The sequence below is a fragment of the Ranitomeya variabilis genome, chromosome 4 (genome assembly GCF_051348905.1).
Source record: "Ranitomeya variabilis isolate aRanVar5 chromosome 4, aRanVar5.hap1, whole genome shotgun sequence".
Classification (NCBI taxonomy): Eukaryota; Metazoa; Chordata; class Amphibia; order Anura; family Dendrobatidae; genus Ranitomeya; species Ranitomeya variabilis.
Window position 1 is genome coordinate 140,206,908 of NC_135235.1, and position 22,507 is coordinate 140,229,414.

General features: G+C 42.0%; 1 protein-coding gene across 5 annotated transcripts in view; it reads left to right on the forward strand.

The window, feature by feature from the left end:
• TBATA (thymus, brain and testes associated) overlaps nt 1-22,239 on the forward strand; it is a 90,800-nt gene extending 68,561 nt beyond the window's left edge. For all 5 annotated transcript variants that reach the window (XM_077259298.1, XM_077259300.1, XM_077259301.1 and 2 more), the window contains 6 exons: nt 460-545; nt 11,031-11,192; nt 11,480-11,561; nt 14,750-14,888; nt 15,536-15,585; nt 21,883-22,239. In XM_077259298.1, coding sequence (XP_077115413.1) covers nt 460-545; nt 11,031-11,192; nt 11,480-11,561; nt 14,750-14,888; nt 15,536-15,585; nt 21,883-21,962 — 599 coding nt within the window. In that variant the 3' untranslated portion in view covers nt 21,963-22,239. The remainder of the gene's footprint in view (nt 1-459; nt 546-11,030; nt 11,193-11,479; nt 11,562-14,749; nt 14,889-15,535; nt 15,586-21,882) is intronic.
• Nucleotides 22,240-22,507: the final 268 nt, after the last annotated feature.

Here is a 22,507-nt window from a genome sequence, read left to right on the forward strand (position 1 = left end):
AGTCAGCACACTGAAGGGGAACACAGAGTCAAGACGGGAATAGGGGAAAACAGAGACACGGGTTCAGACAGCAACGCAGCAGGACAAATCAGAACAAACAGAGTCAGCTACAGCAGCACTAGGCAAAAACTATAACAGACATGGTCTGCAGAACACAGCGGGGATAAATAGCAAACCTGAGACCACACTGAGGCTAAGAAAGTTTAACTCTTGACATTGCAAAGAATTGTCATATTAGAAGAGCGAATCAATAGGACAATAAGAGACAATTTGGGGTAGAACACCATTAATTCTTTCTATTGATTCTGCATTTTATTGTCTTGTAACTAATCGAGTAAACAGTCTGTAATAAAAGTTCATTTTTAATAGGGTTCAATCTACCTGACCTTCCAGAGCATTTAGCTGCCCAGTAGGAATCACAGTGGTAAATCCATCACTCTTTAATCTCCTGTAATGCAGGTTCCATGTCTGAAGCATGGCGGGATGAGCTGAAAGAACTTGCAGCAAAAGTCTGCACAACAGACAGAAAGACAGAAAAGCAAGAGGTATTACTTATGCTTCATTGCAAGAATTGGGTAAAACTATTCTTTCTTAAAGCGACAGTTAACATATAGTTAAGGCATAATTGTATATGGTGACAGCATTATAAGCAAATGTGTAAGCGCTGTCACAATTGCGTCACTGGTTTCCATTTCTAATGAGAACTAGGATCTATACCTGAATCCTTTACAGACAAACTGACTTAGTGTGACCATCATTTGTGTCAGGGGCGGACACGGACAGCTTGGGGCCCCTGTGCAAGAAATGTGTCTGGGCCCCTCAACTTCTATGGCGACAAAGCTACATCGTATATATATATATATATATATATATATATATATATATATATATATATATATATATACTGTATATATATATATACATATACACAGTATATATATATAGATAGCCACACGCAAACATATATTACAGTCTTCTTGATTGTTTATTGCCGTCCCTTATTATACAGTGCCCTCTCTTGTTATGTACAGCACCGTCCCTTACATATAGGATTATATAGAGCCCTGTTTTTTATTACATACCGTCCTGTCTTGCTAGCTCTATAATGCAATGATGGCTGATAGAGCATGGGAAAGCTACCTTTCTAATGGAGGAGCTGATGGAGTGATCGTCTGGTCACCGGCTCCTCCATCAGCAGTCATTTTATATCCAAAAAGAGAGGGGACTATGTAATAAAAGAGGGAGCTGTGAATAACAAGAATACACTATGTAAGAGACAGCACTGTACATAACAGCAGAAAAAGCTATATAATCAGGGACAGCATCATAAAAAGTGACTACACTATATACTGGGGGATGGCACTATACATAATAAGCAAGTACACTATACTAAGGGACTGTGCTATATATAAGTGAGTACACTATATACTAATGGGCTGGGTACATAATAAGCGATAATAACATCTTCCTCCACTTCCCCCTGTTCCTAAATTCATTATAAATCCCCTTTCCTCCCATCTCAATCCCAGTCACCCCTCATTGTCCTGCTCCCCCCACATCCCATTATTGTCCTCTTCCCCACCACCCCCATCATTGCTTTCTCCCCCACCACCCCATCATTGCCCATTCCACCACCCCAATCATTGCCCATTCTACCACCTCAACCATTTCCTCTTCCCCACCACCCCCATTATTGCTCTTTCCACCATGATTGTCCTTTCCACTACCACCCTCATCATTGCTCTTTCCACCACGTCCATCATTTCCTCCTCCACCACCCCCATTATTGCCCTTTCCACCACGACCATCATTGTCCTTTCCACCACCACTATCATTGCCTTTTCCCCACCATCTGTGAAATACTGTATATGCAGAAAGGACATTCTGTTAAAGGGATCCAGATGTTAAATGCATGTGGCCCAGGGGCAGCATGAGTCAGACACTGTATGATTGCAACCTGGAAGCTATACCTTGAAATGCTGCGATATTTGAGAGTAAAACTGCTTTAAAAAGCCAGCCAGAAACTACTTTCTTGGCTGATTGGTCTGATGTGCTCCCTTGCCGGCTATTCCCAGCGCTGATCACTTTAACTGACAGTTCTTTCGCTATGATTTCTCCATAGGTAGAGATTTGGCTTTTAACTGGCACGGGAGGGGGGCTAGCAGAGAGGCCGGCCAGTGACTTCCTCGGACTATTCGCATAGTTCCCAGCTGGCTTTTTGGACTATGTTTGCTCTTAAAAGCTGCAGCATTCCAGAGTAATAAATACTTGGCTGCAATCGCTCAGCCAGTGTTTGATTCCTGCCGTTCATGGTTTGTACAGGATGAATCTGACGACAAGATTTCTTTATCATATGTTTTATTAATGATATAGGTATGTCCACTAGTACATGGGATAAGATGATGCATCGACTTCATTTCAGTTTTTAAATAAAGTGAGGTGTCAGGTTATATCTAATAAAATGTGAATAAATCTCCAAGATTCTATCCCAATAAGAAGTAGGTGTAATATAATAATATTAGCAAATACCTCCAATTAGAAATATAGTTCTTCTGTTTTGCTACGTTGTTTACCCCATGTGCAGGGCATTGCAGTAGCTTAGATATCTATGGTTACAATTACTCATATAATACCAGTTAGTTAGTGTTTAGTGGGCATAACCATGGATTCCTAATCTACTGCAATGCCCTGCACATGGGGTAAGCTACATAGAGAATCAGAAAAAATATATTATATTCTACTGATATTATACGGAATACATATTAGGATAGGATGTTGGAGATTGGAATACCCCTTTAAGTTACCATCAGTCAAACATTTGTTTCTCTAATATATACGAACACTCAGCTGGCCTAGGAACGTACGGGCTTCCAATAGGAGTGGGGAGTTAAGGTACCGTCACATTAAGCAACGCTGCAGTGATATAGGCAACGATGCCGATCGCTGCAGCGTCGCTGTTTCGTCGCTGTGTGGTCGCTGGAGAGCTGTCACACGAACGGCTCTCCAGCGACCAACGATGCCGAGGTCCCCGGGTAACCAGGGTAAACATCGGCAGGGCCGCGCTTAGTAACCCGATGTTTACCCTGGTTACCATTGTAAATGTAAACCAGTACATACTTACATTCCGGTGTCTGTCCCCCGGCCTCAGCTTCCCTGCACTGTCTCAGCGCCGGCCGGCCGTAAAGCAGAGCGGTGACGTCACTGCTGTGCTTTACGGCCGGCCGGCGCTCACAGTCAGTGCGGGAAGCTGACAGCGAGGGGACAGACACCGGAATGTAAGTATGTACTGTTTGTTTTTTTTACATTTACAATGGTAACCAGGGTAAACATCGGGTTACTAAGCGCGGCCCTGCGCTTAGTAACCTGATGTTTACCCTGGTTACAAGTGAACACATCGCTGGATCGGTGTCACACACACCGACTCAGCGATGTCTGCGGGAGATCCAGCGACGAAATAAGGTGCTGGCCTTCTAGCTCCGACCAGCGATATCACAGCAGGATCCTGATCGCTGCTGCGTGTCAAACACAACGATATCGCTATCCAGGACGCTGCAACGTCATGGATCGCTAGCGATATCGTTGTCAAGTTGTTTAGTGTGAAGGTACCTTTAGTCATTACCAACACTGATAGTGGATTATCTCACAGGAGAGAAAGAGGATCAGTAGTTGACGTTCAAAGAGCCTGATCCTTTTCTCCACCTCTGGGGAGATTCGGGAGGTCCGGTTATACATTTATTGCTCTCTTAGACCTGCAAAAATGATCAAATTGTGTTGACTTCTCTCTAATGTGCACAGAGGCCTTTAGGGCTCATTTCCACATGCGAGTCACACGTCCGTATCTCGCATGTGCAAACCAAGCTGTGGCGCCGGCACTCCAGAGCGGAGCGTGCGGCCGCATAGGAACACATGGAGCTGCACAGCTCAGCTCCCAAGTGCCGGCGCCAGAGCTTGGTTTCCACATGCGGGATACGGACGTGTGACTTGCATGTGGAAATGAGCCCTAAGGCCGGGGTCACACATGCGAGAAACTCGTCCGTGTCTCACATGTGAAACCCAAGCTGTGGCGCCGGCACTGTGGAGCGGAGCGTGCGGCCGCATAGGAACACATGGAGCTGCACAGCTCCGCTCCCAAGTGCCGGCGCCAAAGCTTGGGTTTCACATGCGAGACACGGACGTGTTTCTCGCATGTGTGACCCCGGCCTTAGTGTGAGTCTCATAGCTGGTCCAGTGAGTCTCCATTGTCCAAAATCCCAAATACACCAGGAGCTGTCATTGTTGGGGGTAGATAGATGGATAGATAGATAATATTTAGATAGATAATAGATAGATAGATGATAGATAATAGCTAGTAGATAGAGAATAGGTAGATAATAGATAAATATATAGATAATAGATAAATAATAAGTAGATAATATATAGACAGATAATAAGTAGATAACAGATGATAGATAGATAGATAGATAGATAGATGATAGATAATATATAGATTATAGATAGATACAGACAGACAGATATATGAACAGATAGTAAAATCCCATTTATTTTGCATCTTATTCTCTGGGTCCTTTGCTGCCATATGAGTGCAGCAGGTCGCAGAGGGGGACGCTCTACAGTGGACGACCCCCTGCACCTATAGCACTGGAGACCCTGCACACAGCTCTCCTTGAGGACCTGCTGCCAGCCTCCTCCACAGCTGCTGCGCCTCCTAAAAAAAGCCTGGCCGTGCTGGATATGACTGCTACAAAGCTTTGGATGTAAAGTTTTTCTATGGCAGCAATTTTGCCGTTCTTTTTTATGGCACGCTCAGTAAGTGAATGCAGAGGGAGGAGCCCCCTTTTCTCCTGACCTCCCCCAGCACATTCTCCTACTTCACCGTCCTTTGATTGGCTTCAGCACATGCAGAGCAGGAGTATTGTCTGAGTTGAAGTGAAGTTGTACAGGAAGAAGTCTGCAGAATCATGAAGTCAAGCCCCCCTGCACTCCGCGGATACAATGACACACACACGCCTATCTCTCCTTGGATCACAGTCACCGGCAGCTTCCTCTCTGGCCCAGCAGCGCCTGGACACGCTGCAGTGTGAGAGACAGGACGCGCAGGAATGGATGGCTCCCTGCCCGCAGCACATGAGGGCAATCTGGCCAGGGGCCCTCCGGAGCCTCGGAGCCAGATAAACTGGCCAGATTGCCATCATTATTAGCCATCCTGCCGGGGCCCCCCTCCACCTCCGGGCCCCTGTGCAGCCGCACCGGCTGCACATGCGGTATGTCCGCCCCTGATTTGTGTTGCTTCCTTCAATGACCTTAAGCACCTCCAGATTATGTAAGGGCTAGGTGACTAAGGGTATGCGCACATGCTGCAGATTTTGCCGCGGATCCGCAGCAGATTGGCCGCTGCAGATTCACAGCAGTTTTCCATGCGTTTACAGTACCATGTAAACCTATGGACAACAAAATCCGCATTGCACATGCTGCGGAAAAAAACACGCGGAAACGTAGCGTTTTTTATTTCACAGCATGTCAATTCTTTGTGCGGATTCCGCAGCGGTTTACACCTGCTCCATAATAGGAATCCGCAGGTGTAAAACCGCAGATGAAATACGCATAAAATCCGCAAAAAAACGCGGTAAATCCGCGGTAATTCCGCAGGAAATCCGTAGTGCGGATTACCTGCGGATTTACCAAAATCAATGCGGAAAAATTTGCAGAGTAATCCGCAGCATGTGCACATAGCCTGAGAAGGAGAGGGATAGACTGTTACATCAGATGACATGACTTGCACCTTCAGAGATGGTTTGGGATGTGTTGGATGTGAAGTTAAGGTAAAGCAGACAACAAATGCTCAGCACCTTTGCAAACTCCTTGAAGTTTGTTGGAAAGTTGTTCCAGGTGACTACCTGCTGAAGCTGCTTGAAAGAATGCCAAGGGTGTGTATAAAGCTGTCATCAGAGTTACAAGGAGGGTACATTTAGGAATCTAAGGTTTATCAAATATTCTAGTTTTTTTCACAAGAATTTCTTTACTCCATGTTTACATGTGTGCTCATTTGTGGTTTTGCTGCCTTCTGTCTGAATTTACAATGTATACATTCAAATAAAAATAAGGAAAATCACGGCAGAAACAGATGTGTCCAAACTTTTGGCCTGTACTATATAATACTTACTAAATCTGTCTCCAGTGCTGCTCATATGCGTCTTGTTGATTAACTTAGACAACAAGTTATAAACGTGTCATTTTATGAAATTAATTGTCAGCCTTCATACTGGAGAGAAGCTGATGCTACAACTTATTTTCCTTGGAATCATGACACCTGGTGCATCAGTTGTTGTGCTGAATGTTTTTTTCATCTGACTCCTTGAAAAGTCAAGTGTTTTATTGGAGTGCTGGAAGGGGCACACATAGAAATTGTCATCAGTTGTGCCTGACTTTGACATTAAATAGATGAACACGTTTATGGAACCCATTCCAAGAAGGCCCACATTAGATAAAAGCTTTTGCAACTGCAATCAGACTCAAAGACTTTTAGGTTTCATAGAATCATAGAATGTTAGAGTTGGTAGAAACCTCCATGGTCATCGTGTCCAACCCCATGCTCAATGCAGGAGTCACTAAACCATCTCAGACAGATGTCTGTCCAGCCTCTGTTTGAAGACATCCATTGAAGAAGAACTCACCACCTCTCGGGGCAGCTTGTTCCTCTCATCGATCACTATAGCTTGGGTTTCAGTCTACCCACTCAAGTATATGTAAAAAGATGCACAGCCATAATATATATTATATTAGGGGCGGGGGGGCAACCAAGGCGCAAAATACTAATAAGACAACCACTTACTAACCCAACAAATGTCTATGGGGTGGCTGCCTAGTATTCAAAATGCACAAAGGCTTGCATAGGGTGCCATTCACACCATTATGTGAGATGCACATCTGTCCGTATAACAGCCTATTACCAACACTCCTACTATTACATCAGGTGAGCTGCCAGAGGGTCGGAATGAGCAGTAGGCATGATAGGCACCTACACTATACAGACAAAGAAACAACTATCAAAATTCCCAAACATCATTGTATAAAGTTACAAAAAAATCTTTATTAATCATTAGGGGTACCTGGAGAACAGGGAAGGAGCCGCCAAAAACATGCATTGCAAGATATGGGCACACGGGCTAACAGGGTGTATAGAGTGTTCAAATATAAATAAACCCTAATAGTATTGCACATTCCCAATAGGCCTAATCACAGATAAACAAAAGCTTTTATTGCACACGCATAGAAAATATCCATAGTATATTGGCAAGTGTATATCTGACCAGATGGCTGGGTCTGTGTAGCAGTGTGCCCTCCCCAGGGCACCTGCCTGGGGCACCATCTCCTGCCTACCTGAGGTGGGGCGCACTTTAAAAAAGATTGCTTGCATTGCTTAATGTCTGCAGTTACTCCGCATCTTCCTGCTGCAGACATTCAGCACAGTGACGGCAGTGTCCATCACTGATACCACTCACCCCTCTCTCAGCCTGTGCCCGGCCATCGTGCCCTCCCCACACTCATATGTATTAGCGTCTGTTAGACATGAATATAATTGCTGTGTGTGACGCCCGAGACAGGAGCAGAGGTACTGTCATCTGCCCTGCTCCGACGGGCTCGCCAGCAAGATGCAGGCCATTTCCGACCTGTGTCTTGCTGGAGAAGGCACACGAAGGGACCGTCGGGCGGCCTGATGGAGTCAAATTTTCAGCGCCATCCAGCATCCACTGCTGCATTTCATAGAAGACGAGACGTAGGACAGGAGCCGGGATTATGTATGAGCTTTATTTTAATTCTTATATTACTGTGCAGGGGGCATAAAATGAGGGGAGGGGCTGTGCTGATGAGGGGAATAAAATGAGGGTCTTTACAGATACGGGGACTAAACTGAGGGGCTGTACAGAGGAAGAGAATAAAATGAGGGGCTGTGCAGGGCATAAAATGAGGGCTGTACAGGAGGGCATGAAATGAGAGGCAGTGCAGGGGGCCAAGAAATGAGGAACTGTGTAGGAGCCATGAAATGAGGAGATATGCATTTTGGCCATGAAATGAGAGGCTGTGAAGGAGGAACAGCAAAATATATGAGTAGCTGTAGTGATCATACTGTATATGAGGCTGTGGAAGTCATTATTCTGGGAACTGTGGTGTCTATACTGGATAGGGGGCTGTGGTGAATATCATACTATTTTACTGTTTGGGGTGTTGTTTGTGGGCTATAATATGGTATGAGATGCTGTGGGGACCATCATACCGTTGTACTCAAAAGTTTACATACCATGCCAGAAATTTTGCTTTCTTGGCCTTTTTTCTTAGAATATGAATGATAGCACCAAATCTTTTTCTCCACTCATGGTTAGTGGTTGGGTGAAGCCATTTATTGTCAATCTACTGTGTTTTCTCTTTTTAAATCATAATGACAACCCAAAACATCCAAATGACCCTGATCAAAAGTTTACATACCGTGTATTGCCCCCTCTAACATCAATGACAGCTTGAAGTCTTTTGTGTTAGTTGTGGATGATGTTCTTTATTTTCTCAGATGGTAAAGCTGCCCACTCTTCTTGGCAAAAAGTCTCCAGTTCCTGTAAATTAATGGGCTGTCTAGCATGAACTGCGCAGTTGAGATCTCCCAAAAGTGTCTCAATGATATTGAGGTCAGGAGGCTGAGGTGGCCACTCCAGAACCTTCACTTTGTTCTGCTGTAGCCAATGACAGGTCGACTTGGCCTTGTGTTTTGGATCGTTTTCATGTTTGAACATTCAAGTACGTCCCATGAGCAGCGTCTGGGCTGATGATTGTAAATTTGTGTCCAGTATTTGCTGATAATGTGCTGCATTCATCTTTCCTTCAACTTTGACCAAGTTTCCTGTGCCTTTGTAGCTCACACATTCCCAAAACATTGGTGATTACCTCCATGCTTTACAGTACTAATGGTGTTCCTTTCATCATAGGCTTTGTCGACCTCTCTCCAAATGTAATGTTTATGGTTGTGGCCAAGTTCAATATTAGTCTCATCACTCCAAATTACCTTGTTCTGGAAGTTTTGATACTTGTCTCTGTGCTGTTTTGTGTATTGTAGGTGAGATACTTTGTGGCATTTGCACAGTAATGGCTTTCTTCTGGCGACTCGACCATGCAGCCCATTTTTCTTCAAGTGGCTCCTTATAGTGCATCTTGAAACAGCCACACCGCTAGTTTTCAGAGAGTCCAGTATTTCAGCTGATGTTACTTGTGGGTTTTTCTTTGCATCCTTAACAATTTTCCTGGCAGTTGTCGACAACATTTTTGTTGGTCTACCTGAGCGTGGTTTTCTTTTAACAGAGCCCCTGATTTTCCATTTGTTGATCACAGTTTAAATGCTGCTGAATGGCATTATCAATTCACGGATATCTTTTTGTATCCCTTTCCTGTTTTATACAGTTCAACTACCTTAACCATAGATCCGTTGACAATTCTTTTGCTTTTCCCATGACTCACAATCCAGAAATATCAGTGGCTGGATGAAAGATGCAAGAGTCTGTCTGGATTCTAGAAACTCACTCAGCTTTTATGCACACACACTGATTACAATCAAACAGGTCACAGGTGAGGATGTTACCTTTAGTAGCCAGTCAAACCCATTTGTATCAACTTCTGTGCATGTTATCAGGCCAAAATCACCAGGGTATGTAAACTTTTGATCAGGGTCATTTGGATGTTTTGGGTTGTCATTATGATTCACCCAACCACAAACCATGTTATCATTCATATTCTCTGAAAAAAGGCCAAGAAAGCAAAAATTCTGCAGGGATATGTAAACTTTTTAGCACAACTGTAGTATACGTGAGGTATGTGACATCATACTATATATGGGGAGGTTGTGGTGGTGACCATTTTATATTTTGGGGGGTTGTTGTGGAAATCATATCATATGGGCAGCTATGGTGACTATCATACTGTGTAGGGGGACAGTGTGAGGAGGGGTCACAGTTTGAAGAGGGTAGCATGGTGGACAGTATGAGGACATAGTGTGAAAAGGGGCACAGAATGGGTAAGGAGAGGGGACAGCCTGAAATGGAGGCACAATATGGAGAGGGGTTTGCATGGTGATGATGCATTCATGTACTGATTGTGGTTCTGGTGACACATTAATGTATTGATGGTGGTTCTGGTGAAATTCATGTACTGATGGTTGTTGTGATGATGCATATGTTTACTGATGATGTTTCTGGTGCCATATTCCTATACTATTAATGGCTCTGATGCTCTAATTATGTACTGATGATGAGATTTTGACATGTATTCATGTACTGATGATGGTTCTGCTGTTGAATACATCACCAGAAGAACCATCACTATATGAATATGTCACCAGAACTGGAATACATCGCCAGAACCATCATCAGTTTTGCCAAAGCTGTATTTCTTGCATGACAAACTCAAAAACCATCAGACTTATCAATTTATTTATAATGGAGGTCTATTTATTTTCCATTAGGGTATTTGCCAAATGCTGGACACCTTAATTGTAACTAAAAAGCCCTGATTATAGTTACCCTTTATTAGTTTCCATAACTAACCTTGGGTTCTAAATTTAAAATAATTAATATTTAAAATTATTGATTCTGTATCTAACTTTGAACTTGCACTGCCTGTTAAGAGCACCACATTTTTTTCCTTTTGATTACATTTTTTTTGCAAAAAAGGTAACAAATCTAGTTGAAATGGTCATTACAGTTTGCTGCATAACCCATCGTAAGGGAATGGGGATGTGCATTAGGGGTCCTGTTACCTTAGTCTCTGAGCCATTCCTTTGCTTTGGGGGAGCACCATTGGCTTCATCTGCCTAGGGCACCAAAATACTTTTTCCTGGTCTTGGGCTGATAATAACATATGTGCACCCACAGGCCAGATACCCCACATTTCCCAGCCATCACTGAAGGCCTTGTCTTGCATCCTGCATAAAAAATGTGCAAAAAGATGAATAGAATACGTTGCCAAAAAATGTTAATTTAAAATTAATTGCTTAGGTAGAAGAGCCACGAAGATCTACGCAGTACTCTGCAGAAACTGGACGTATCATACCTGCATCTGCAAGAGCTATGACACGGCAGGCATCACGAAAGTCAAAAAGAAACAGTATTGCCAAAGAAAAGAATACAAGTGCTAATTTACAAGATCAAGAACTTATGGCAAGTTCTAAGAAATACAAAAAGAGACAAATGTCATTTGATATGTCAGCATTTTACTAATCTGTAAGATAATGGAGCCCTGTTGATTTTAGATGTAGATCATATATGGTCCAAAGTTCTTGTGGCTTTGCATGACCCTAAATTTTCCGGTTACTCATCTGAATATTAAACCAAAAGAGATGATCTATTGAAGCTATGTCCCCAAAATTGGATCAATCGTCAGTATTTCCGATGATAAACAGGTCACAGTGACCGAGGATTGTAACACGGCTCTTTTCTGTTAATAGATATTGGAGTTGCTTTGCCAGATTCTACAAACTGATTCTCTGTCAGCCATCCAACAGTGGCTCTTGTCAGCTGGCCAGAGGGGTAAGAGCAATCACAAGAGAATTAATAGTAAAACTACTTTTTTATTTGTTCAATGACAAAAAAAGTCTTGTTATTATTATATTATTGCATGTATTTTTCAGTAGAATAACAATGCTCTATTAGTAAAAATTAAGTATCAGGTTTAGTGCAGCATTCCACCTTAGAGACTATAAAGATTGCTTATGCCAAAATGAAAGCAATGTGTTGGTCTACTAACTTCCACTTTTCTGCCATAGAATGGAAAAAACTCACTAATATTGTGGTCTAACAGTTGTACATTGTTATATTGGATTATCTGATAATATTTCCTTAAGGTTATGAGGCATCCAAGGTTGCAGTTACTTTAAGGGTTATCCTCATCCTCCTCATACTGCCCCCTCTAACCTCCCTCCCAGCTGTTTATATATATATATATATATATCTGTGAAAACTGCACAATTTTTTCTTTGGGTACGATTCTTAGATGGCACAACCTTGTAAACTTTAAACCTTTACTGGTTATTAGGAAATAATGACCCATATTTACTAAAATACTCATAAAGATAGACTAAACTTAAGGTACCGTTACACTAAACGACTTACCAACGATCACGACCAGCGATGCGATCATTGGTAAGTCGTTGTGTGGCCGCTGGGGAGCTGTCACACAGACAGCTCTCTCCAGTGACCAACGATCAGGGGAACGACTTCGGCATCGTTGAAACTGTCTTCAACGATGCCGAAGTCCCCCTGCAGCACCCGGGTAACCAGGGTAAACATCGGGTTACTAAGTGCAGGGCCACGCTTAGTAACCCGATATTTACCCTGGTTACCATTGTAAAAGTAAAAAAAAAACACTACATACTCACATTCTGATGTCTGTCACGTCCCCCGGCGTCCACAGGGTTACGCGCTGCTGCCGAGAACTTCCTGCACTGACTGAATGTGTCAGCGCCGGCAGCAGCAGTGATGTCACCGCTGTGCTCTGCTTTACGGCCGGCCAGAGCTGACACATTCAGTGCAGGTTAGCCGCCGGCGGGGGACGTGACAGACATCAGAAGGTGAGTATGTAGTGTTTTTTTTTTACTTTTACAATGGTAACCAGGGTAAATATCGGGTTACTAAGCGCGGCCCTGCGCTTAGTAACCTGATATTTACCCTGGTTACAAGTGAACACATCGCTGGATCGGTGTCACACACACCGATCCAGCGATGACAGCGGGTGACCAGCGACAAAATAAAGTTCTGGACTTCTAGCTCCGACCAGCGATATCACAGCGGGATCCAGATCGCTGCTGCGTGTCAAACACAACGAGATCGCTAACCAGGACGCTGCAACATCACGGATCGTCGTAGTGTGACGGTACCTTTAGTCTAGGTAGTCGAGAAATGTGCCAAATTTATCATAGGTGGGCACATTGTCTGATAGAGCTGTCTCGTGAGAGGGTAAATAGTTTCTATTACTTGGCTTAATTTAGACTATTAATTTACCCCTAAAAATGGTCCCAACCCAATATTGAAGCTGGTGAAAATTTGTGATGAATTGGTGCTAAAATTGATTTGCATCAAAAAGAAGCTCCAAGTTATGCCAGAATTCTGACGTACACCAATACTAAATGTGAGCCAATGTATCATAATTAAAATTAACATGCATGCTAAGATTTGTCTTATTCTTTTAACTTTTACATGGCTAGTGTTGTATAATATAAACCAAACAGAACAAACCCCTAAGAAATAACTTTTAATAATAAATGTCTAAAACCATATCCATATTAAAACCACTCTCATAGTTTAAAAGTTAAATATACATAATAAAGGGTATACACAGGAAAGAAAAACAAGTAAGGCTAGCCGACTCTAATAAGCCATGTGAAACTGTTAGTCTCCCTGACCACGGAGGTTGGCACCCTAACTAATCGACATGGCGTCTCCGCTCAACGACGGCAATCCCTGGAAACTCTAGTAATACCTATGCTATATAGTTCATATACACAAGATATATATATATATATATATATATATATATATATATGTGTGTGTATATATATATATATATATATATATATATATATATATATATATATATATATATATATATATATATAATCGCCCTTCTGGGAATCTCAAATTCAAGTGATGGCCATACAGTATGTAGGAAACAAAAAAAAAACATAATCATCCATTACAAAATGCATGAATTTCCTCCAAGAAAAATATGAAATAAAGCCTAAGGTGCATATATATATATATATATATACACAATATTAAAACATATAGTTCTCAATATAATTTACTGGGATGCACCCCAGCAAAGTTAGTGAAATAGCCAACCATGTACTGTATATAGAATCCCAGAGGTATTACTTATCCCAAAACAAGAGTCTTCATGATTTGTGCCCAATCCTCTATTCACTGGGCTTATTAGGGTCGGCGAGTCTTACTTGTTGCTTTCCTGTGTATACCCTTCATTATGTATATTTAACTTTTCAACTATGAGAATGTTTCTAATATGGATATGATTTTAGACATTTATTATTACAAGTTTTTTCTTAGGGGTTTGTTCTGTTCTGGTTTATACTGTTTTGGAGCCCACATTATATATTTTCGTTTTTGTTTTTTTCTGATATATTTATATGTATAAATAGTCCACCCTTTATATAGCATATTACACCTTCATTACCTTGCAGTTCTCTCTACACCGGATGCAGTGATGTGATGAGTTATAATAAATATAAGAATAAATAAAACTATAAGAAATATGATCAAAATATTGACTTAGTGTTTTGAAACATTCAAGGTTGACGTTGATTTCAAGGTTATCCTCATCCTCTTAGTTCAGGATCATACCGCTCCTTGGCCCCCCGGCTTCCTGGTTGCTGGAGGACATGCACTCCTGCTGGATAAACAGTTTAGACAGATATGAGGCAGCATCAGATGCACAGTGGCTCTGGATCTAACAGTCAAGCTCTTTTAGAAAGAGCTTGTAAGCACTGCACATGTATGGCCAACACTGCGTACATAATCCTGTAAACAATTAAAGAAAAATCTCTTATTATTGAAAACAAGGGGAAATTGTAATGCCCAGTAAATTGTTAAGTTGCTTGTTTTTACAAGCACTGTGAAATATTAGTCATCTAAGAAGATGGGAATAACCCTTCAATAGTAGACAGATGAGTTGCCAATTTTCATGCTTTCATAATTTCTTGCAGAAAAAGACCTCGTCATGAATATGATCCAGACAGCTACTGCCAATATGCAACATGAATCTGTGGGGGAAACACTGTACACCCCGAACAACACAGGTCTGTTAACGAAGGATGAGTTCCTACAGAGAAAAAATCTCAACAGGTACAAGCTTTGTCTTACAAATTTCACTAAGGCCCTGATTCATCAATACCTGTGTTGGTCACGCCTATGTTCATGAGGGGGCATGTTGAGGTCAGAGGCATCTGATTCATTAGGAGGAGTTCACTTCGCCACAAATCTTACCCCAACCAGAGACCGAAGTAATATTTCTAATGCAAGGCATGCCATGGCTCGTTGTGGATTACACAAGCTCTGGCATCATGCCATATCTTTCCCAAACTTATCCCATTTTGGTGGAGCTGGCCAAAACAAGAGTGAAAACGCCAAAGTCACCTCAAGTTTTGGCAACTTTTTAAGGTGCTTTACAGCAGACTTCTGGCATAAGCACCATGACAAATTAGGGTGTAACAGTTCTCATAGGATCAGTTCACTGGATTTTTGCTATGTGATAAGTGACCACTGTAACAAGTACCGTAACATCTTCCTATGGGTAACGATGGAAAACACACCCAATGCCATTACTTGCCCTTTCTTCTGCAATTTATACTGGACACAGAAAAGCTTGATCAACTCATCCTGTCATTGATCCTAACAATCTACAGAGAAAATGTCATGCATGCAAAAAGTGTTTATACCCATTAAGTAGTCATGTGTGATCACACAAACAACTCATTTCTTTTGTGTATTAGGTCCAGTCACAAGCAGAGACCAGAGCCTGTTCCCGAAGAAGATAAGCCAGGTAACCAACCATAAATCATGATTTATTTTCACTGTATTTCAAATATAAATGTATGAGCTGTTAGGCTTGTCTATTCTACCATTTACAGTGATGATGTACAGTGGATAGAAAAAAGTCTACACCTCTCTGTTTTAAATGCATGGTTTTTGTCATGTAAAAAAATCATGCTCCAAAAAATTAATTTCAGAACTTTTTCCATCTTTATTCTATCCTGTAATCAGTGGCAATTCAATTGAAAAATTGAAAATTTTGAGATGGAAAAGAAAAACAAAATTAAAATAATGTGGCTGCATAAGTGTGAACATGCTGTTATAATTGTGGATGCGTTTGTGATCAAAATTAGGCAATCACGTCTAAACTCATATGAAAGGGGAATCTGTCAGAAGGATCAAACCTCCTAAGCTGTCTACATGGGCATGTAGGTCATAGGAAGCTGAAAAAAAAAAGAAATTTGCAATTCAATGTCTTATTCCAGAGAAATCCATGTTTGTTTATATGACTACAGGCCAAATATTGATCTGCATAAGGATTGTTAAACATATTACAACACACCAAAGGAATCTCATTGTGGAAAGGTATCAGTCAGGAGAAGGTTACAAAAACATTCCCAAGGCATTTTATCATGGGACACAGTGAAGACTCTCAACAAAAAGTGACTTACATTTGGCACAGCAGTGACATTGTCAAGAACTTTTAGGGTATGTGCACACGTCCGGATTTCTTGCAGAAATTTCCTGAAGAAAACCGGAAATTTTCTGCAAGAAATCCGCATTTTTTTTTTTGCGTTTTTTTTCCGTTTTTTTTGCGGTTTTTTAGCATTCTGCAAGCGTAATTAGCTTGCAGAATGCTAAAGTTTTCCAAGCGATCTGTAGCATTGCTTGGAAAACTGACTGACAGGTTGGTCACACTTGTCAAACATACTGTTTGACAAGTGTGACCAACTTTTTACTATAGATGCAGCCTATGCAGCATCTATAGTAAAAGATAGAATGTTTAAAAATAATAAAAAAAATAAAAAAAATGGTTATACTCACCCAGACATCTCCTCAGCGGCGTCCGTTCCTCTTCCTATAGCTGGTGTGTGCGCGCAGGACCTTCTATGACGTCGCGGTCATGTGAGCGGTCACGTGAGCGGTCACATGACCGCTCACGACCAATCACAAGACAGTGACGTCATCACAGGTCCTTCACCGCACAGCAGCTATAGGAACCGAAGCGGCAGCATGCAGCGGTGAGGCGGGAAGACATCGAGGGTGAGTATAGGACTATTTTTTATTTTAATTCTTTTATTTTTGACCAATTATATGGTGCCCAGTCCGTGGAGGAGAGTCTCCTCTCTTCCACCCTGGGTACCAACCGCACATAATCTGCTTACTTCCCGCATGGTGTGCACAGCCCCGTGCGGGAAGTAAGCAGATCAATGGACTCCTAGGTGTGCGGAATCCCCGCAATTCCGCATTTTTAATGAACATGTTGCTTTTTTTTCCGCGATGCGATTTTTTCGCGGAAAAAATCGCAACATTTGCACAAAAAATGCGGAATACACTGTAAATAATAGGAGGCATATGTTAGCGTTTTTTTCGCGTTTTTATCACGTTTTTATAGCGAAAAAACGCGAAAAAAACGTTAAAAATCCTGAACGTGTGCACATGGCCTTAGTGAAGCGAAGAAAACTGGAAAGGATAAAAAGTGCAAATTTGGTCTTATCTTTGTTAAAATTATAAAGAGAACATACCCAGTGGTTCTCACCTGGTTTGGTTGTGTGTACACAACTACTGATAGAGTTTAACCCCTTAACGACCGCCGATACGCCTTTTAACGGCGGCAGTTAAGGGTACTTAAACCACAGCGCCGTTAATTAACGGCGCTGTGGAAAAAGTGAATAGCGCCCCCCAGAGTCGGATTATCTCTGGGGTCTCGGTTTCCCAGGGGTAGCGGAGACCCCAGAGAACATGATTCGGGGTTTTTTTACCGACCCCCGGGTTGCGATCGCCGGTAATTAACCGTTTACCGGCGGTCGCAAAAAAACCCCCAAAAAACGCGATTTCCCATTTAATTTCTCTGTCCTCCGATGTGATCGCACATTAGAGGACAGAGAAATGGGGTCCCCGATCACCCCCCGATACTCACCTGTCTCCCCCGGTGCTCCTTGTGGCTCCCGATGGGCGCCGCCATCTTGTTTCGGCCAAAAAATGGCGGGCGCATGCGCAGTGCGCCCGCCGGCCGGCACCAGGAAGACCTTTGGGGTCTCGGCTGCCGGGGGTAGCCGAGACCCCAAAAACATGATCGGGGTCGGTTTTTACCGACCCCTGTTTTGCGATCGCCGGTAATTAACTGTTTACCGGCGGCCGCAAAAAAAAAGCGATGTGTGATTCTCTGTCCTCTGATGTGATCGCACATCAGAGGACAGAGAAATAGGGGGATTCAGGGACCCTGTTATACTTACCGGTGTCCCTGGGTCCTCCTGCATCCCCTCCTGCCCGCCGGCTTCTTCATCCGGTAAGAAAATGGCGGGTGCATGCGCAGTGCACCCGCCATGATCTGCCAGCCGGCAGATAGAGGAGTTGGGGCTAAATTTAGGGTTAGGGCTAGGGTTAGGGCTAGGGTTAGGCTTCTTTCACACTTGCGTCGGTATGGGGCCGTCGCAATGCGTCGGCCCAACGTACCAACGCACGTTGTAAAAATTGTGCACAACGTGGGCAGCGGATGCAGTTTTTCAATGCATCCGCTGCCCAGTTTATGTCCTGGGGGGAGGGGACGGAGTTACGGCTGCACATGCGCGGTCGGAAATGGTGGACGCGACATACAAAAAAAGTTACATTTTGATTAGGGTTATGGTTAGGGTTGAGATTAGGGTTGTTTTGGGGTTAGGGTTGTGATTATCGTTAGGGTTGTGATTAGGATTATGGATGGGGTTGGGATTAGGGTTAGGGGTGTGTTGGGGTTAGGGTTGGAGTTAGAATTGGGGGGTTTCCACTGTTTAGGTACATCAGGGAGTCTCCAAACATGAAAGCCAATTATGCGCTTAAAAAGTCAAATGGTGCTCCCTCCCTTCTGAGCTCTGCCATGCACCAAAACAGTGGTTTACCCCCACGGGCTCTGCAAATGCAACATAACACCCGCAGACCATTCTATCAAAGTCTGCATTCCAAAACGGCGCTCCTTCCCTTCCGAGCTCTGCCGTGCGCCCAAACAGTGGTCCCTCCCACACATGGGGTACTGGCATACTCAGGACAAATTGGACAACAACTTTTGGGGTCCAATTTCTCTTGTTACCCTTGTGAAAATAAAATCTTGAGGGCTAAAAAATCTTTTTTGTGGAAAAAAAATATTTTATATTTTCACGACCCTGCATTATAAACTTCTGTGAAGCACTTGGGCATTCAAAGTTCTCACCACACATCTACATAAGTTCCTTGGGGGATTTAGTTTCCAAAATGGGGTCACTTGTGGGGGGTTTCTACTGTTTAGGTACATCAGGGGCTCTGCAAACGCAACATAATGCCCGCAGACCATTCTATCAAAGTCTGCATTCCAAAACGGCGCTCCTTCCCTTCCGAGCTCTGCCATGCGCCCAAACAGTGGTCCCCCCCACATGTGGGGTATTAGCCTACTCAGCATAAATTGCACAATAAGTTTTGGGGTCCAATTTCTCCTGTTACCCTTGTGAAAGTAAAAATTTGGGGGTGAAAAGATCATTTTTGTGGAAAAAATATGATTTTTTTTATTTTCATGGCTCTACATTATAAACTTCTGTGAAGCAGTTGGGTGTTCATAGTGCTCACCACACATCTAGATAAGCTCTTTGGGGGGGGTCTAGTTTCCAAAATGGGGTCACTTGTGGGGGGTTTCTACTGTTTAGGTACATCAGGAACTCTGCAAATGCAACATGACGCCCGCAGACCATGCCATCAAATCTGCATTCCAAGCAGCGCTCCTTCCCTTCCGAGCCCCGATGGGTGCCCAATCAGAGCCCCCCCCCACATATGGGGTATCAGCATACTCAGGACAAACTGGTCAACAGATTTTGCGGTCCAATGTCTCCTGATACCCTTGAGAAAATAAAAAATTGCAGGCTAAAAAATCATTTTTGAGGAAAAAGAAAGAATTTTTTATTTTCACGGCTCTACTTTATAAATTTCTGTGAAGCACTTTGGGTTTAAAGTGCTCAGCACACATCTAGATAAGTTCCTTATGGGGTCTAGTTTCCAAAATGGGGTCACTTGGGGGTTTCTACTGTTTAGGCACATCAGGGGCTCTCCAAACGTGACATGGCGTCCGATCTCAATTCCAGCCAATTCTACATTGAAAAAGTAAAACGGCACTCCTTCTCTTCCAAGCTTTGAGGTGCGCTCAAACAGTGGTTTACCCCCACATATGGGGTATCGACACACTCAGGAGAAATTGCAAAACAACTTTTGTGGTCTAATTTCTCCTGTTACCCTTGTGAAAATAAAAATTTGGGGGCAAAAAGATCATTTTTGTAGAAAAAAATGCGATTTTTTATTTTCACGGCTCTACGTTATAAACTTCCATGAAGCACCTTGGGGTTTAAAGTGTTCCCCACACATCTAGATATGTTCCTTAAGGGGTCTAGTTTCCAAAATGGTGTCACTTGTGGAGTGTTTCCACTGTTTAGGTATATCAGGGGCTCTCTAAACGTGACACGGCGTCTGATCTCAATTCCAGCCAATTCTGCCTTGAAAAAGTCAAACGGCGCTCCTTCTCTTCCAAGCTCTGCGGTGCACCCAAACAGTGGTTTACCTCCACATGTGGGGTATTGGCATATTCAGGAGAAATTGCACAACAAAATTTATGGTTACATTTCTGTTTTTACACTTGTGAAAATAAAAAAAAATGGTTCTGAAGTAAAATGTTTGCAAAAAAAAGTTAAATGTTCATTTTTTCCTTCCACATTGTTTCACTTCCTGTGAAGCACGTAAAGGGTTAATAAACTTCTTGAATGTAGTTTTGAGCACCTTGAGGGGTGCAGGTTTTAGAATGTTGTCACACTTGGTTATTTTCTATCATATAGACCCCTCAAAATGACTTCAAATGTGATGTGGTCCCTAAAAAAAAAATGGTGTTGTAAAAATGAGAAATTGCTGGTCAACTTTTAACCCTTATAACTCCCTAACAAAAAAAAATTGTTTCCAAAATTGTGCTGATGTAAAGTAGACATGTGGGAAATGTTATTTATTAACTATTTTTTGTGACATATCTCTCTGATTTAAGGGCATAAAAATACAAAGTTTGAAAATTGCAAAATTTTAAATTTTTTTGCCATATTTCTGTTTTTTTCATAAATAATCACAAGTAATATCGAAGAAATGTTACCACTAACATGAAGTATAATATGTCACGAAAAAACATTCTCTGAATCAGCGGGATCCGTTACAGCGTTCCAGAGTTATAACCTCATAAAGTGACAGTGGTCAGAATTGTAAAAATTGGCTCGGTCATTAAGTACCAAAATGGCTCTGTCAATAAGGGGTTAAGGCTGCTGCAGATCCACAAGGAGATTCAGATGATAAAAACTGGAAACAAATGGGTTAATCTGTGCTGCACTGAAGAAGAATGAAGAGATGTAGAATCCAAATGTAAATGGTTTATTCATCAATGTGTTTCAAAGTTTTACAACTTCTTCATCAGGAAAAACCATGACCTTGATGAAGAAGTTGTAAAACTTTGAAACTCCTTTACAGATAAACCACTTACATTTGGATTGTTTCCAGTTTTTATTTCTGAATTACCAAGATCTTGACATTCATCAAAAATGTGTGTATATACAAATCCCAGCCTGGCTATGATTTACCAAAACCTACATCAAGTCTGCCTAAAGCATGTGGGAAAGTATTTTGGAGTCTGATGAGACAAAGATCTGATGAGGCTAAGATCCTAAGCTATAAGAAATACCAGTTGTAAGCTGTGGTATCTTTGTTCCTAAATTAACATATATTCACTGTGGAATGGCTGGACAGTATAGAAATTAATCCACTGCCAACAGTTCTGAAATGATTCTTCTAGTTATATTTTTACGTGACAAAAACATAGTATTTGGCAGGCATGTGTAGACCTTTTATATCCTCTGTATCTAGGTGAACCAAGATAGCTGTCATTTGACAAAGATCTAAGTATGTGGAGGTGTCTAGTATTACAGTTTAGCATCATTCCCTAAAAGGGAGCTAACCTGCAAGTTCTAGACATAAATATAAAAGGAGGAGCACCAAACCAACATGTTTTGTGATAAGTATGGGCCACTGATGAACTCCATTGATTTTACACAATCTTTTTCAGAGCGCATTGGTACTGCAGAAGTTCTTCAGATACATGCAGAAGACAATGAAAATCAAAGCAAACCCAGCGCTGAAAAATAATTCCCCATTGAAGAAATTTTTTCCTGAACAACTCTCTAACGATGCAACTGCTATTTCATGATCTTGTAATTTATGTGTCTTTTTTTAGATGCAGGAAACTATTGTCAATCGACATGTAAGATGCTTTCTTAATCCTGACAAATAGAATATTCAAAAAGGGATGAATTATCAGATCTGATTAATGCAATATTCAGTTTAGGCATTTTTATCATGATTCTCCTTTGTTCATTCTTTATTTGTAGCTTGAAGTTTAATAAATCTTTAGAAACAGGCAAAATATGCTTTAATACTGTACCGTATCCCGTCAGCAATTGAAATTGTAGGATCCACAAAGGTGAACAGTGAACATGACATATAAACTGAATGACAGCAAATCTTGGAGTTAGAAAAAATTGGAGTCCGGCTCAGCAAGACTGGATTTTCCTTTTCTTTTTATTTTTCAAAAGAAAATATAGTGCATACAAAAGAAAAGGAAAATCCTGTCCTGTTGAGCCGGACTCCAGTTTTTTCTATTTTCCTTGAAGTGAGGCCAGAGCGAGGCCGGT